At 38.4% G+C, this 17,657-nt stretch overlaps 1 protein-coding gene across 16 annotated transcripts in view; it reads right to left on the bottom strand.

Annotated features, from left to right (window-relative positions):
• Positions 1-794: 794 nt before the first annotated feature.
• Positions 795-17,657, bottom strand: part of Prpf4b (pre-mRNA processing factor 4B) — a 30,484-nt gene continuing 13,621 nt past the window's right edge. For 2 of the 16 annotated variants that reach the window (XM_029468276.1, XM_029468277.1), the window contains 11 exons: positions 17,374-17,455; positions 16,239-16,449; positions 14,749-14,822; positions 13,062-13,152; positions 12,341-12,488; positions 11,452-11,589; positions 10,747-10,900; positions 7,680-7,794; positions 6,921-7,072; positions 6,432-6,518; positions 795-5,479 (listed from right to left, as the gene is read on the bottom strand). In XM_029468276.1, the coding sequence (XP_029324136.1) occupies positions 5,276-5,479; positions 6,432-6,518; positions 6,921-7,072; positions 7,680-7,794; positions 10,747-10,900; positions 11,452-11,589; positions 12,341-12,488; positions 13,062-13,152; positions 14,749-14,822; positions 16,239-16,449; positions 17,374-17,455 (1,456 nt within the window). In that variant the 3' untranslated portion in view covers positions 795-5,275. The other 14 variants (XR_003834652.1, XR_003834646.1, XR_003834647.1 and 11 more) reach the window with 14 other exon arrangements.

Here is a 17,657-nt window from a genome sequence, read left to right as displayed (position 1 = left end):
AAACTGCAACAGGGATCTTTATAAAACCACTCAGAACCTCTGCCACTGGACCTGTTCCTTAGTGAGACCAACCAGGCTAGCTTCAACTCTATCTGCCAGTTAGCTAACTAACCGTTTGACACCTCCCAATCCTGTTTTGCATGTGCTGCAGACTCTTTAGTTATTTGTTACTTATTTTTAAAAGCTGTAAACATGTTCTTAAAAGAAAATGGAGTGAGCAGAATTTAATGGTAAGTAGCCTTGACACAGCAATGAGCCAAGAAGAGATTAAACTCACTATAAGGAAAAGAGAGAAGGAATAAGAACACAGCACTGTTGTTCTGGTACCCAATGCTCTGAGAACAGGTTTTAAGCCTTCCAGTTTTCCATCATCATGACTCAAAGTACACATTTAAGTCTCCTAAGATCTTTGTGTGTATGTATGGTTTATGTGTGGGCAAACATGTGAAGGCCAAAGGCGGCTGATGTGTCTTTCCATATCACTCCACTTGGATATCTGAGACACGGTCTAATTCTACATGGCAGCAAGTCCAGAGTATCCTGTGTCTGCCCTCCCAGCAGCGCTGGGTTATAGGACACAAGCCAGTGTCCAGCTTTTATGTGGGTGCACTTTACCGACTGAGCCATTTCCCTAGGCCCCTCTTCTGAGAATCTGTTAGGTAAAGATTCCGATTTAGCTTTAATGCACACGTCCTGAGTTACATTTAAGCAAAGTTCTTTAAAAAGCACATCTGCCATTTGTAAAACAAGAGCTCAGAAATAATACCAGGTATAAAGAAAATGCCAGTATACGGTATGGTAGCAAGAGGCACACTTTATTAAGCTTCCTATTAAGTCGTTTGGGATCATTGGCTGCTACAATGTAAGTTACAACTCAAATGGTGTCAAGAACAGTTAGAATACACAACATTTTCTTAGATCAGCTTCCGTATCTTGATCACTAAATGGAATGGCTCTTCAGAAGAACAGTCCCTTACCCTATACACAGAAGAAGAAAAAGTAAGGATGCTACAGTGGTATGGCAAGGAAGCCCCAAAACAAACAAAAAACAAAAAATCCCGAACCTTAGTCAACTGTATTCAACACTGACATGGAAAAATTACAAATGATTTGCAGTGAACATTTATATTAGGACATTGCATGTAGAATAAATTCATGTTGAACGTATAAGAGCCATAAAACATTACCTATAGGGCCCAAATGCTACCATAAGGAGGAAGATCACCTACTATATTGTCATATCTCACTATACAATCTTATCCAAAAATTACACACTCATTCCTTAAATAATTTAAATTTTCACACATGTAATTCCTTTGTTTCATTTCCGAGTCTATTTCTCCCTAAGATGCTAGAGTAGACTAGAAGAAATGCAAATCTGGGGCCAAAATGAGAACATTACATTTCACTAACTCTGCTACATACCATAAAATATGTATTTTGTATCCCAAAAGTGTCCTGAGAAATTTAATCTTGTTACGGGGGGAAAAAAAAAGATGGTAATTGCAATGGTAAAAATCACATTGTTTTTTAAAAATAAAATAGCTGAGGAAGTAGCCACTGGGAATGAAGAAACAGACCGTTGTTAATTAGGACTTGAGCGTAAATACAAACACCGGAAGGTCCTTGGTTATAACAGAATGCTGATCCTCTTCAGAATTGCCCAACTCCCTCATATCTGAAGGTCCTTGAGAACAAAGTCTGTCAAGAGACCTAACGTTTCTGATGAATGCTTCCTGGCTGGCTGTTCCTCCTTTGACCTCAGAAAAACTGCTTAAGAGTTTTCTGAACCCTCTTCAAGGTGTGTGCATGGACTGCCCAGAAAAATGTTACAAGGTCTTTGGACTAATTGCCCATGTAAATAATGATTACATGAATATCCACATATCTTGGTATTCTTTATTTCCCACAAAAAAACATAAATTGGCTTTAAAAATTTTCTAAACACAAAAAAAGTTTTATGGCCCTCAGGTTAGGTGATGCCTTGTCATTTCTGCTATCAAGTATGAAAGCTTGAACTTCCTGTCAGCTTCACCTGAAGGCTTTCCAGCTACTCAGAACCATGAATGCAGGTCTGTCCAATAGATCATTCACAACTGACCTAAACCTAAGAGAGGCCTTACATAACTCCAAACGTCTACCTCAGTGAGGTTACCACATCAAACACAAGGACGTTTATCTAGTGCAGTTCCCCGGTTCCTTAAAGGTCAGGAAGGTGATGGTATAGAACCACCTTTCTCACCTCCCCAACACCCGCCATTACTATTTTATGTCTCTGACACTAAAAAGTTGCTCACAAAGAACTAAAACAAAGCACAGCTATTAAAGGAGTTGACTAGCTTGTTAAAATCCTAGGCTACTCTTATGATTTAGGCACCTGCTTAAAGCCAAAGCATTAAAAAAAAAAGCTCTGATAGGCCAGGCAGACCTTGAACCCCACATCCTTCTGCCTCCACTCCAGGCGTGCTGAGGTTACAGGTGTGGCTACCACATGCAACTTGCAGGTTATTTTCAAATGTACACTAACCTGACAGCTATTTTTTTTCTTAGTGATCTTTAGGACCTAATTCTGACAGCTATGAAATGTGGGCTTTTTATGACTAAACTTGCTTTTTACTTTCGAGGAAGGCTGTAGCTGCAGGAACTATGATATACAAGGAGCACTTTACAGATGGGCACAACAGCACTGTTCTAATACCACAGCAATGAAACCCAAACTGTAACGCTGAAACTACAAGTCAGACACACACTAAATGAGAACTGAAAAGATCTTTTATGGGACAGAAACCTTGGCTCATGTCTTCTGGCTGCCGTCATCTTCCAGTGAGCTGCACCTAAAACACAAAGAACAAGTAACAAGCAACTTTGTGTTTTTAAAGAGCAGGCAAAAGCTTTGAAGGCATAAGATGAACTGTTTCTAGTGGAAATCAACTTATTAAATAACTACAAAATGAAGCCATGAAAATCATCAGAAGAAAGCAGTTACTATTTTGAGTGAAAACAACTATAAAAGACCTGAATATGCAGCATAATAGCACCAAAGTAAAGTAAGCATGGTGGGAAAATCCCTACCCATATCATTAAGGTGGACGCTGCGCCCGTGATGCCTTATTTAAAAGGCCTCACTCTACCTGTAGCTGGAAATTGCCGTGTGTTTATTTTAGTCTAACCATGAGGAGACGGGTGTAGTTCATAGGTGGTTTATTATCTCATCTATCACCTTCCTGGCTGTGCAGTTCATTTCATGTCTTTAAATGGAGCATAGCCCACCAGGAGAATGCTGCTATTCTGCTATTCCATTCTTGAATGCACCAAAATGTGCATGCTTGTTGTAATTAGGTGCCTGGGTGAATAAAAAAATCCCATTTACAATGTAAAAATACTATTTAAACCCCCAAATGTTACTGTTCTCCCTAATCCTCAGGGAGACAAACAGTGAGTTTACCCACTCCCAAACAGAAAAGATTACAAAGGATTTTAAAAATCCTCTCTACCATCTTAAACATACACAATCCTTTGTGTCGCAAAACCAAGCTGATTTACATGATTTTGTTTTAAATTGCTGCTAAATGTTTATCTACACATGCTGTCAGAAATAACCTTGTTAAGAAGGTGAAGCTGGTGTCTCAGCAAATCAGACCCCTTGGAGAAGGCGTCGAATGGCCTGTGCCCCGTTTTCCTTTTTCTCTTTCCGCACCATCAAAAGGAAAAGTGAGAAAATAGCAGAAACATTAGTTAAATCCTGAGTTATACCCCATAACCTACTACACTGAGGAATAACCTCACTACACTGAAAGCTGACAACATTTGAAGAACTTTTTCTGGATGAAATAATTAAGACCTTAATTATTAAAACAATTTAGAAATAAGGCTATACTGAGTTACATCTTTAGCAGGTAATCCTTTCAGGAGAAAAACAGACTGCTTTAACTATTTACAGTTTACCTGACTTACCAGCACTGAAGACAAAATCTTTTAAAAATGGCTACAAATGCCTTGTTCACAAAAGACTTTATTATCTAGTGATGCATACTGAGAACATACAGAAATCTGCACGGTCCACTTCCCATGCAGAACAATCTTCTCATTACAGTAAGTGAGTGTCAACTGTTTATGCAATAGACAACACTTTAAAGTCACATTTTAAAAGAAAAGCTTCATTTACAAAAGAAATAAAAGGTAAAGAAGCAATTACCGCTTTTAAAAAGCAGCTGCTTTGTTCAAGAGTGGAAGGTTTATGCCTGTATTGAAAGACAACATGATCACAAATAATGCAAACAATGAACAAATGAAAAACACTTTTACCATAAAGCAGTACACTTTCAAAATGACATACAAATAGTTAAAAATCTCATTATGTTGTCTATCTTTTAAATATGAGGACTTTCAGAAGTAGGCCTCAACATTTTAATTAGTAAATGAAAACTATGCAGTCTCTATGTCACTAAGAACTGTATTTAACAAAATGTATAAAGTCTATAGCAAGTTGATTTAATAAAAAGTGAAGTTAATAAGAAACAGTACACTGAAGGCGCTCTATCCATCAAGCGCATACGCTTCAATTGTAAATGTGATGAACAGAACAGAAACTGTAACTATGCCACAGTTGCGATGCGAAAAAGTAAAACAAGATCAGTTATCACACATGCAGGGAATTCTGCCACAAAGCTATCCCTCATTTTCAATTATTCCAATAAAATAACATCTTAAAACACTGGTGATGTTGATGGTTTAGCTTACCTTCAGTGTACTGAATGTTGTACACAACCTGCTTTAAAAGAGGAGACATCCCTGCAGGCAGGCTCAAGAAGGAACAGACTCCCTTCGGCACTGACTACACCAAGGGCATGCTGCTGTGGCCTGCACACACACACCTAGGAAAACGTGAATATAAACAGCATTTATGCTGGCCATTGTATCTGAAGAGCAAACTGAAGCCAAGTCTGCTAAAAACAAATCAACCACCCAGCACTGCCACTCATAACAGACGCTTTTGTCTTTTATGTGAACTGCAACCATATACATTAGCACTGTAATTCTGTGCAGTCTTGGCAATTAAAACATTTCTACAGTGAAATTTCACATAAGACACAAAACAGATTAACTAACATTTCTAAAAGAAATATCACCCTCGGTGTTAATTCAAATATATCATGCTTCCTCAAATTTGCTGCAGAAATATTTATAAGTTTATATACATTAATAATAAACTGCTGTGAAATTTCTTCAGTCTTTGTATTTAATTACTCAAACCCTTGGAGTTTCTTCATCTCATTTAAATTTTTTCCTGGATGAATGCATGCTGCAGGGCCTGGTTGATGCTAATTCGCTTAGCTGGGTCCAACATTAGGATCTGGTCCAACAAGTCCTTTAGCTGGTGTACTTTTTTACGTTGATCTTCAGGAAGTCGCTGGCACCCAATCAAGTCAGCCAACAGGTCCTTAGTTGGATTAATGGTGCTCATGACAGTAACTTTCTCCTAAAAATAATTTTTACAATGCATAGCTCTAAATAAGTTACATGTATGTAAATCAGACTTTTTTCTACCAAAATATTAATACATAAACAAGAATACTTATGATAATCAAATCAGTTTTGAAACTGTTCTGTGGTTTTAACCTCCACACCTTTTCAAAGAGATTCAAGAACGTAAACGGAAAAGATCTGCAAAGTAACCATGAACACGCAGTGAGCATCTGCTGCCTTAACTGTGCTTTCTCTGGCTTTGTTCTTTAGTGGCAAGTGAACCAGGTCAATCCCAAGACATGTTACTCTGTTCTTTGATAAAACAAAGGCTCAGGATTACAGATGAAAAATTAGCAATTTTTGCTTCATCTTGTAGGTTTTAGAAAGACTAGTACATGTATGATAGTGTGTATGTCAGCAATGCTGGATAAAAGTGTTTAAGAGAGGCAGTCTCTCAGCTCATGAGAGTCTGTGAGCAAAGGCATCGAGGCCTGCTTGAACCAGGGTGCCTCTTACCAAGAGTGGACTCACAGGGAAAACAAAAATGCTGAAGAAGGCAGAGTTCATATGACGGAGAGCTTGACTTATAACTGCAAATCTCAAAATATAGAAAACTTTCTCCAACGGCAGTCTAGAAGATACTTGGGAAGTCAGACCAAGGCAATCTAAGGAAAGGGTGGCAAGGACCTAAATATGAACTGACTATCACCTTAGAGAAATGTCTTAAATCCCTTCATTGTTCTCATAGCCTGATGGGTTTTATTCACAAATTGGTAGCAAAGGGACCTGCCTATTCTGTGGTCACTTTAGAAGCAGTCACAGCTCCACAAACCACACAGAACTCACTCTGCTGTAATAAAGCATAGAGCGCAGAGGTAGAGCACTGAGCTAACTAATAAGTGTGAATCCCCATCTCAGTCCCCACACTGAAAAGACAAGTAATTACACACATAAGCCAGACTTACCCTCTCTGTTACTTTATCAACCTCTATGTACATGAAGTTCAGGTTTTGGTCAAAATGTTGATCTTTGAATACCCCTTTCCGGATCATCTAAAAACAGAAACAAATGGCTTATAAACTACTACAAATCTTGCCTGGCACACTACCAACTCTATGTAATAATAATTCACACATGCATGATTTAAGACTTTCTTGCTGTACTGAGAAGCAAGAGCTCTTAGCAAGTCTACAGTGCTTAGCCACCTTCTCTAGCGCACTCAGTGACATGCTAACTCTAATGTGCAGCTCTGTCCATCCTGTCTCTACACAGCTGCATTCTTTCTCACTACAAAGGGATACTTGACTGGTGAGAACTGAAACACCCGCAACAAGAAAGGAGCTACAGTGTCAGCACCGCCGCCATGCACACCTCTGAGAGCTTTACTTCTTCATCGCTACAGTCTAGGTGACAAAGTGTTACTCTCTCAATCTAAAGGAAGGAAGTTAGCCTACCTTATTTGGCATTTTTCCTTTAAGGTCCATGGCGAGCTTCAACATATGGTTATTAGTTTTGCCAGGGAATAAGATTTTTCCAGTATAGAGTTCATATAAGGTACAACCTACAGACCACATATCGATACCGTAGTCATAGCTTTTACCTATAACTAAAAACAAAATGGAGGTTTTAATACATGAGGATAAGAATGAACGACTCCTTAGATTTTATTTCCAGTAATGGGACACTACCTTAGCTTGAACTATAGTCAAATCCATAATATCCTAGCTTAGTTTCATGTTTTTTTCCCCACTAATTCTAAAGAGATACTTTAAAAAATAAAAAAACAAAAACAAAAAAAAGCAAAACAACAAAGAACTGCCAACAGGTTTAAAAACAGGGAAAGGAGAGGAACTGGAGGGACAAGAACAGATGCTTCTCTTTCTCCTGTGACCTTTGCTGGAGGTGCTAGTCAATCTCAACCCAGGCACCAGGAAGAGAAAAACCAGAGGTCCCACACAATCCATAAAGGTGATAATCAGACCTTGAACAACCAAGAGCAGTCTTCTAAAGTCGAGGGTTTCCACAACTGTTTGCTACTCTTGCTCGACATGACCAAGCCTCCTGTCACAACTACCTTCATGCCACCTGAGGAGGAGGATGAGCTTGCTAACTCGTGCAGCTGCTGAAGTGTGATGGAAAACAGTGCTTAGACATGGCACACGCTGCTTCCACCAGAGGATGGCCCACGTACGACAACACTCTAAGACACTTACTGATCTCCGGAGCACGATAAAATCTACTGACAAGATAAGGCGTTATGTCATTATCTGCAACATGTGAGGCCGATCCAAAATCACAAAGTTTTAAAATTGTTTTGGATTCATTAACCTGCAAAACATTTTTAAGAAAATTCAATTCATGTCAGGAATAAACAGACAAATTAAAATTGTCTTTACAAATTTAAACTAATCCCTATGCTAAGAACAAAAATCACTTCAAAATTTCTTTTCTATTATACAAGTTTCTAATTATAAAAAAGTGTTTGTTCAATACTTTATTGCAACTACCGTAAGACTTTTTTCCCTATGAGGAAACACAGGGAATGCCAGGTACAATAAATTTTACTTAACTATATTTAAAATCTCATTTTATGAGGCAAAGCATTTCTAAACTTCCCTTTAATGCTTAAAGTCAAGTTACTTTCTACAAGAGCACGAGAACATTTTTTAATAGAAAAACCTCTGACTAAATCGAATTCCAGTTGCCAGGAGATTACAATGGCAATCAAAGGAGGGCGGCCCGTGATTCCTCGTCAGTTACCTGGATCATATCATCTGAAACTGTCACCACTTTAAGTCTGAAAAATACTAAATCCCTTCAGTAGAAAGTTTTAGCAAGAAAATATTAACTGTATCTAACCAAACTGATAAACATGAGCTCTGTACTAGTCATTTGTTCTCCTTTCCTTGGTAAATACTTCCACATACACAGTAACAGTGACATCTGCTGAGAAAGGCTGGAGCTGCTCCCATGACTGCTGCCACTCATGACCAGAAGCATGTTCAGGATTAACAAGTGAAGAGAATTCATATTCCAGAGTCCCTTCCCCCCTTCAAAAGAGACACATACAAATTCTCAGTTGGGACTTGAACTTGGCCTACTGTACCCATCCCCATGACAATGAATAGTTTAACCAGCTCTAGTACTCTCTGGGGGAGGGAGCATTATCCTCACAAAGTATAATCAGTGTAAACAGACTAGACTATCAGTGGGACCCACAGAACTAAGTTCCTAGCCCCAGCCCAAGACAGAGTCTCTCTATGTAGCTAACTTTGGCAGGCCTAGAACTCATATATGTAAACCAAGCTGGCCTTGAACTCACAAAGTCCACCTGTCTCTGCCTCCAAGTACTGAGATTAAAGGCAAGAGCCACTACGGCCAGCCAAACACAAATTATTTTAAACTACAACACAACATCAAGACCAATTTTCTTACTTTGGAGACCAGTAGAAAGTCGTCTTAAAATGGTAAATAATTTTTTTAATAAAAAGAAAACTAACAAGCAAACAATCCATGAAGTTGTAATACCTGCTGTGCCACACCCAACCAACATCCACCCCACCCTGCCCCACACTGCATATATGCGCATGCACGGGCACACACACTTTTATTTGCAATGAAGCTTCTATTCCCCAAGAAAAATGCTGCACATCATGCGGCTAAGTCCAGGCTAAAAGCATTGGACTGTCAGAAGTGAAATCAGTTCCAGGTGTCCTGAATTTTGTTTTTTCCCCAAAGAAGGAATATTTAGTTTCCAAACTTCATGTGCAAACCTAAACTAACACTGATTAAAAGAAGAAAGAAGGTGTTAAGAACAAGAGCTTCTCCGGGCATGGTGGCGCACGCCTTTAATCCCAGCACTCGAGGCAGAGGCCAGCCTGGTCTACAGAGTGAGTTCCAGGACAGCCAGGGCTACACAGAGAAACCCTGTCTCAGAAAAACAAAACAAACAAAGAAAAGAACAAGAGCTTCTAGGGTGCTGTCAAACATCAAAGCGCACAGCACTTCACAAGTGTGTGCTGTGTAACTGTCTAACCTGCAGGTAGGTGTTTATTGTATATGTGTATTGTTTTTCACAATTTTTTTCAAGAATTCTAGAATTGATTTAAAATAAAGCATGCATTAAACAAACAAAAACAAATAAACAAACCCAGAGGTGTGACGGCTAGAAAAATATTTCAGTTGTTAAAAGGCTTCTGATCCCAGAGGAAACAGCGGTATGGGGGTGGTGTTTGGTTCCTAAAACTCACATGGCAGCTCACAACTGTCTACAATTCCAGTCCCAAGGAATCTAGTGTTCTGCAATCTGTGGACATTCTACTTCCCGTGTGTGTGTGTGTGTGTGTGTGTGTGTGTGTGTGTGTGTGTGCGCGCACGTACATACAAACAGGCAAGACACCCATACACTTGAAGTCAAAATAAAGAGGAAAAAAGGAAAAAAACAGTGGAAAGAAAACACATGTTGTAGAACACATAGCTAGCAGACGATCAAGCAATTGACTAAGTTGTGACTACGCTTCAGAATGCGAATACCACAGAAAGGTGAGGGGCCAAAGGTGGTGGAGGTATGCACGCTTTTGCATTCACGCTATCACCAGGATGACCTATCTCTGAATGTCAAAAACATCAGTGTGAAATCTGATTGCACTACATGAGAAATCACTAACAAGAGATGTCACAACTTCAAAGGAAGGCCTTTTAACAACACCTAGCAGGAGCTGAACCTTACTGCTTGGGTCCCCAGAAGCCAGCTTCAAATGGAAAAAACAAAAACAAAAACAAAACAGCAAAACAAAACAAAATAAAACAAAAGTATATGTAATCTCAGCATGAGATTTGGGCAACTGGGGCAAGAAAACAGTGAGTTTGAGGCCACTAAAAAACAGACTGGATTTCAAAATACCAAGTGAACCAAAAAAGCACCTTTTAAACTCCAGATAGCTGCTCGACAGAAAGCAGTTCCTGTGTCCACAAGACACAGCACCGAACATCCTTCTCCTGCTACTCAAGGAGATCATTGCCATCATTCTTGGGTCACTGCACACTATAAATCCCTCCATCAAAATTTTAAAAAGAGACAACAATTCATTTCCTCTTTCCTCATAGTTTTCTATGAAATTCACTGCTCAATTTCAAACAAAGATAAAATTTGGCAAGTATAATGAGTCATTAAACACAAAATTATATTAAATGTTATTTTATAGTATAACAATAATCCTACTATTAGTTATAGGAAGAGAGATGGATATACACACAAGGCGGCGTGGTTGCTTGACTTACCAGAATATTATCTGGTTTGATATCTGCATGTAGGATATTACATCTTTTAAGGAGTTTCAATGCCAGGAACAACTGCTGACTGTACGATCGTACAGCCTTAATATGGAGACCGACATCCTTACCATATTTTTTTAATACCTCTCGCAAATTCATACTTTAAGGAGAGAAAAGACAAGAAAATGGGGTCAAAAAACAAACACAAAAGGCAAAAATACTTTCAAGCACAAAGTAAAATCAAGTGCAAAATACAACTTATATAATTTTTTGGGACCCTTATTCAGAATGTCTGATAAATTTTTTGACACTGAGATGGGAGAATAACACTATGCCTGATAAATTTTTTGACACTGAGATGGGAGAATAACACTGTGCCCATAATACAGCTTCCCAATAAAGTTCAACTTTCAAAATAAACAAAGGAAGAACTATATTACTCGAGAAGGTCTTCACCTGAAAATACAACTCAGAAGCCATATTGCTCAAGGTCAAACTGGTATCTGTCCCCACCACTCTGGCTGACCTGCAGGGTACCTGAGGTTTCTTACTGTCTGCCACCCAGTACAGAACTCTATGTTCTACATGCTGATGATTTTCAAGATAATGCAATGAATAAGAACCAACAGGAAAATTAAGCAGTTCCTAGCATTTACCCAGCATGAGGTTGCTAGACAAACTACAGGAGCAATTGACTGTTCTGGTCTTTACCTGAGAGGCTCAAACACGAGACAGAGATGCTGTTTGTGGTAAAAGTGTCTAAAGAGGCGTAGGCAATGGAACTTGTCATCAGGATCAGCATCATTAAGTTTTTTCAAGAATTCTAGCTCTTTTAAACCAGTCTTTTGCCTTCAATGAAAAAAAGATTAGGACACAAGAATTTAGGAGTAACATCTGTTAGACATGGCCTGATACACTAACTACCTAAGTGTTATTTAATTTAAATTTTTAAAATCTCATAATATCTTGATATAATCATTATTCTGGCTCTTCTAAGAATGTAATTATTGGGGATGTCTCCCTAAATATAACTTTACTATTGAAAATCTGATTATAAGCTGTCATACACTGCATCTAAAAAGTGAGTGTTTACAGTACAGAAGGTTAGACTTTCCAGCCAAACATATCTTTCTAAACCTAGGACAGTCAAACACTTGAAGAAAAATCTGTAATACTTCTAACATTTGAAGGCCAGTGAAAAGCTTTAAATATATGGGAATGGCAATTATTTATGCTTACGAAAGAAAAAAGCCAATAATGACAGACACAAGTAATTCCTGTCAGCAGCTAATGAATCATCTGATTTGCTGGTTGCTATGTGCTCAGTAACAATTCATATCCTTTCATTTCTCCTTTCTAGATTAAGGCTGTCAGAGCAGAAGATGGCATTAGGTGACACAGAAGGAGGGGATAGGGGGTCTAAGGACATACTGGTACAGGATAGGTACTGAAATGACTTTGACATAATAGAACTTCCCATGTAACACATGGCTCTAAATTTAAAATCCTCGAGTCAAAATTCTTTTCTAAAAATGTTAGTAAACTAAGATTCTTGTTGGGTGTTTTGTTGTTGTTGATTGTGGTTCAGTTCTGAACTTACATGAGTTCATTGTTCCTGATGATCTTTACAGCCACTTCCTGGTTGGCTCTTGCATTATCCCTGGCACGTACAACATTGCTGAACACACCCTGCCCAGTGTAGCCATACACATTATAACGTTTATCTAGGACTTCCCCGATGTTCACACCTAAAACCAAATTTAAAAATTAAAGATATGATTATGAAAATAAAATCTAGAAGTCATTTACACATTGGAGTTATTTAAAATTGGATCAAATCTCCACTGTTTCTAATACACGATGGAAATCCAGGCACCGCCTCCACTGGTCATCTCAGAATGTGACAGAGCTGCATTCCTAGTTCAGACACTCTCAGTGGTCCTTGGTCCTATCCATTGTTGACAGCTTTATAAACATTTCACTGAGCTGTCTTCCGCTGTAGTACTACATGACAAAGACTTCCATGACCAGCACCTGAGTTCCTTTGTACGCAACTTATAATAAAAAGATGTTCAAGTGGTAGACCCTCTTCTCTAGAGAATTTACTCATGCCTGAAAACATCTACATACAAATTTAGGCTTCCTTTAATTAATATGTAGTGCTTCTGGGATGCTGACTGGAATATAACAAAAATTCACATGCTGTGACTAGCTCTACCATACCTTTCTATAAAGAGTTCAACAATGTGTGATTATCTGAGCAGTGTACTTTTATGGAACTGCACAATGAATTTTAAAGTTGATGAGAAATGCAAACTTACGGTAATAGCCTTCTGCATCTGTCCAATTATCTCTGAGGTTGGGATTTTCTTTGAAATCTTTCCCAATGCCAGCAGCTCGGAGACGAGCACTCTGAAATTAGGGAGGAGACCAGATGATTGCACACTTAAAGTAACTCCGTAATAACAAAAAATGGTAATACTAGCATTTTAGTATATTATTTGACTGTTACTATTGCTTATATACAAATTCAAGGTAGCCAAGGTAAAATTACCAAAATGTCTTACATCTTAAATAACAGGAAAAATATTTTAAAAAGATTTCCAAAAGCTTTTGGGCTTGATTAGGCACTAAAAATTAAAATAGAAGTTCAAAATCAGATCCAGTTTCCTTTAGCTGACGAGCCAGACTGGAGAAACTCCTACAGACCGGAACTCATTTACCAACGACAGTGTCCGACATTACCTACCGATTTGCATCATTTCCTTCTCTGCCTCCCTGTCCATGGAGACATTTGTACCCTTACCACACAGGCATGAAATGTAGTAACATTCACTGGCTGTACTAGGTTGAGCCTGTGTGGAAAATTAAAAATAACAACATCTATCTAGTATTTGTGAATAACCCTATTCCATATTATTCTCCATGATACCCAGAAGGTCCTGCAATAATGCTGTTGTTTATTAAATGCCCCCCAACCCACACTCCCAAGTCTTTGTGAGATAAAGGCTTTGGTTCCTAGGCTGGCACTGCTGGGAGGCAGTGGAATCTTTTAAAGAGCTGACAACTATAAGATCGAAGGAGTTTATAAGACCCCAAATCCTCTTTTTCTCCCCCTTCTTGCCTATTAATGAGCAAGTTCACTGCCACCTGCTCCTGCCATGATGAACTCATGAACCCAAACCAGCAAGGCCAACTGATTATGGACTAGAACCCAAACAAATCTTTTTTCTTTATAAATTAATTGTCCGGGTATTTCATTAGAGTAAGAGAAAGGGAACCAAGCATCACCTAGGCAAATGGTGAGTGCTGATGCGTCAATGGGGGCAGTATTCATTACTTCATCTTCTCTTAACCCCTTCTCTTCCAGTGTCCCTGCTGTGCGCCATGGGATGCATTATAGACTTCTCAGGCCAAACAGAATGTCTCACACAGTGATTATTCTACCTCATTTTGATTGTTCCTGTAACATCTACCACTCTCTCTCTTTCTTCTAAGACCTTCTATTTATGACTCTTTAAATATAAACTGAAAAGGCTTCAGACTTTTAGGTTTATCTGTAGTAAAGACTTTCAATAAAAAGGCACTGATAAAACATTACAGCAAAAAGAACAAAATAAAAATAAAAACAGAAAATCACTACTGACAAAGACCACCTAACCAACCACATCATGGTTTCTAACTACTACACTTATATTCCTGTTCATGTGCTGAGGTACCATTTGTACATACATGTGCAAATACTACACATTTAGGCTTTTGGGGGGATGTGCAATTTTGGTAAAGTTCTCCAATTTTTCTCTTGTTTATATTTTAAAACCTCTGATATAGTTTTGGCCTCAGAGAGGAACAAAGCTGGTACACTTCAGTTCTGAGATGCTGCTTACACAGCCTATCCAGATGTCAGCACTTCCAACATTGTTAATGCAAACCTCATTGCTCTGTAACTACCCATAAGCATTAGATACACAGACCTTTTTCCTATGTCACTGATTTAAAATTACTCACATCAAAATAAGCAGCAAACATATCATCAGATTCTGTAAACATATCAGGTGCCAAAAGCTTCTTCTGAGATGAGCCTTAAATGAAATAAATATGCAGTAGAACTTGAGACATAAAAGCAGAGATTAAAACCCAAGTCAACAGAATAATCAGAAGTATTAATCAGACTTCTCCTCCTTACACATTGGCTTTTAACTAATGATTCAATCGAGAAGCATGTTTTACACTTGATATGTAATATCCACTGCAAATACAAAGCAGGAAACTAACGTCAACTTTTGCTATGGCTAATTTGATAACTAGCTCTATGAGAATCTTGGATTGAAATGAAAAGGTATCCCTAAAACCTTCTTAATTTAAGCCAGTGTGGCAGTATACTCATTTAACCCAGCACTCAGAAGGCAGAGGCCGGCAGATCTCTCTGAGTTTGAGGCCAGTCTGGTCTACAGAAAAATTTCCAGGACAGCCAGGGCCACACAGAGAAAGCCTGACTTGAAAAACAAACAAACAAACAACAAACAAAAAGTCTCATATTAAATACCTCAAAGGGTAAATTTCCCCTTTACTCAGATATAGATCAGCCTCCAGTTTAATATTTTCCCCTAAAATACCTAATACTCATAGAAAACTGGACAAGGAAAAAGAAATACGATGGTTTCCAACAAGTGACCGCCCAAATCACAGTAAGAGAAATACAGATTCAAGCTACCATTAGGTTACAAGTACTTATCGAGGACAGCGACTAAACTTCTAAGACAACAATACTATATGAATAAGACTTTTTGGGTAAATAAGTACAGGTGTGGTGAGTTTGACAATTTATAGCAAGAGCACACACAAATAGTCTGATACTTATCTAGGAAGCCCATTTCTTACATTAATACTGGAGAAATGAAAACAGAAACTAAAACCAAAGTCAAGAAAAAAGTCATTAGTGTTAATTAAACTTCTTTTCCTTCTTGTACATTGGCTTTCTAGGCAACTCCCAAAACTGTCGCTCAGTACTGAAAATGACCTGATGTGCATTCTTATTAAATTAGAATGCAGTGGGTAGCCACAATCCAGTCAGATGCCTGAACAAATATCCTTGACAATAAGAAATGAGAATCAGTAGAGACCTTATCTTATCAAAACCCATATTAAACAAGTAGGGCATCAGAGCAATAGACACTTGTGATCCCAGCACTGGGGAGACAAAGACAGTGGCTCCCTAACCAACCAGCGGAGCCTATTCAGCAAGTTGCAAACCAGTGAGGGACCCTGTCTCAAGAAAAAGACAGGTGGGAACTGAGAAATAAAATCTGAGGTTTTCTCTTGGCCTGCACTTGCACTCCTACCATACAGACACATATATACACAAAATAAGTTAAAAATCACATTAATACAGGACATTACTTGAGCATAATATTCCTACTTTTTAACTTTCCTAACTCTGTTATAAGGTTATACAGCTAAGCCTGCAGAGAAAAGCTCCATTAGACACTCTAACTCACCGTTATTCTGTTCCACTGTCATTAGATTATGCTTGGCTTTTACTGAGGCCTCAAACGTATCAACATTCTCCCGCTCATATTCTTTTACATCAGCAGCAACTCGCTCCAAGATGTCGTCTGGTGAAGGAGATCGTGATCTTGTGCTGCTCTGGGGGCTGCTTGGCTCAGATGGTACAGATATATTGCTATCTTCAGCAAGATATTTATATTTCTATAATGACAACAGATACATCAGCTTCATAAAACCAGATAATATCTAAATACATTACTTGCAAACAGGTGCTGCATTAGGACACTGGGAGCACTGGAAACATAAAACAGCAAAGGCATCCACTCCTGGCTTACATCAGGTGCACAATACCTACAAAATCCCCTATTGTGCAAACTCTGACAAGTAGTTGTGTTTGCTGTACATTCATCAGGTGAAATTACCTGACCTGGCCATATAAAATTCTATCCTCTGGCATGACTTTTGTCTCAGGACAGCCAAGGAGATGTGGTTTGTCTTTCAAAGCAGCAAATCTTATTGCTTCATGACTGTTGAGATGTGTATAACAATCTTTCTCATTCAGCTTTCATTTAAACCCCAATTGTGGGCTAGCAATACAGCTTAGTGGGTAAATGTGACTGCCATTAATTTGGCAATCCAAGTTCAATCTCCAGAACCCACACACAGTGGGGGAAAAAAACCAACTCCTACCAAATGATCCTCATTTTCATGCTCAGGTTGATATACATGCATGCATGCATGCATGCATGCATGCACGCATGCAGAAGTCTGAAGCAAAATTGAAATTGTAAAATTTGCCGTTATCCTTTTAGAGAAAATAGTTTATTGTACAGTACCAAATAATGATTTTGCTAAAAGAACTTCCAATTTACCCTACACTGTAAGAACTTTCATGTTTGTTAAAAAAAAAAAATTTCAAATTCTCATGTTTTATACAAGAAGTTTATATTAATACAGTTGGATATAAAACAAAACAAAGAGGAACAAGTCAGTTTTAATAACTAAGTAAGTCTCGTGAATGTGTGTAAACTCTCTAGTGACCTGGTCACTGTCACTACTACTTTCTTTGCTCAGCTTAAGCTTTTCTTGCCCTGAGTACCCAGCACTAGAAGGACCATCACATACCTGCACAATTGCTTGCCTCTGTATTCTTCTCTGTTCTATCAGAGCCTCTTCATCTTCCTCCTCCACATCAAAATCTTCAAGGCTTAAAAAAAGTTTTCAAACATTTTTGCAGATTCCTAAACTGTTAACTTGTACATTTTTAAAGTTTGAGCTATGGTCTAAGCCATCACTGATCCAAAGCTCAAAGCTGTCTAATGGGATCCTAGCAAATTTTACCCTCACCTTGTTCACTGTACCAAAACGGGAAACAAGAAAGATCTCTACATTCAAAATACCCACCAATG

The sequence above is a fragment of the Mus caroli genome, chromosome 13, assembly GCF_900094665.2.
Source record: "Mus caroli chromosome 13, CAROLI_EIJ_v1.1, whole genome shotgun sequence".
In the NCBI taxonomy this organism is placed as follows: Eukaryota; Metazoa; Chordata; class Mammalia; order Rodentia; family Muridae; genus Mus; species Mus caroli.
The sequence above is the reverse complement of the archived record's forward strand: the minus strand, read 5'-3'. Positions and strand labels throughout refer to the sequence as shown.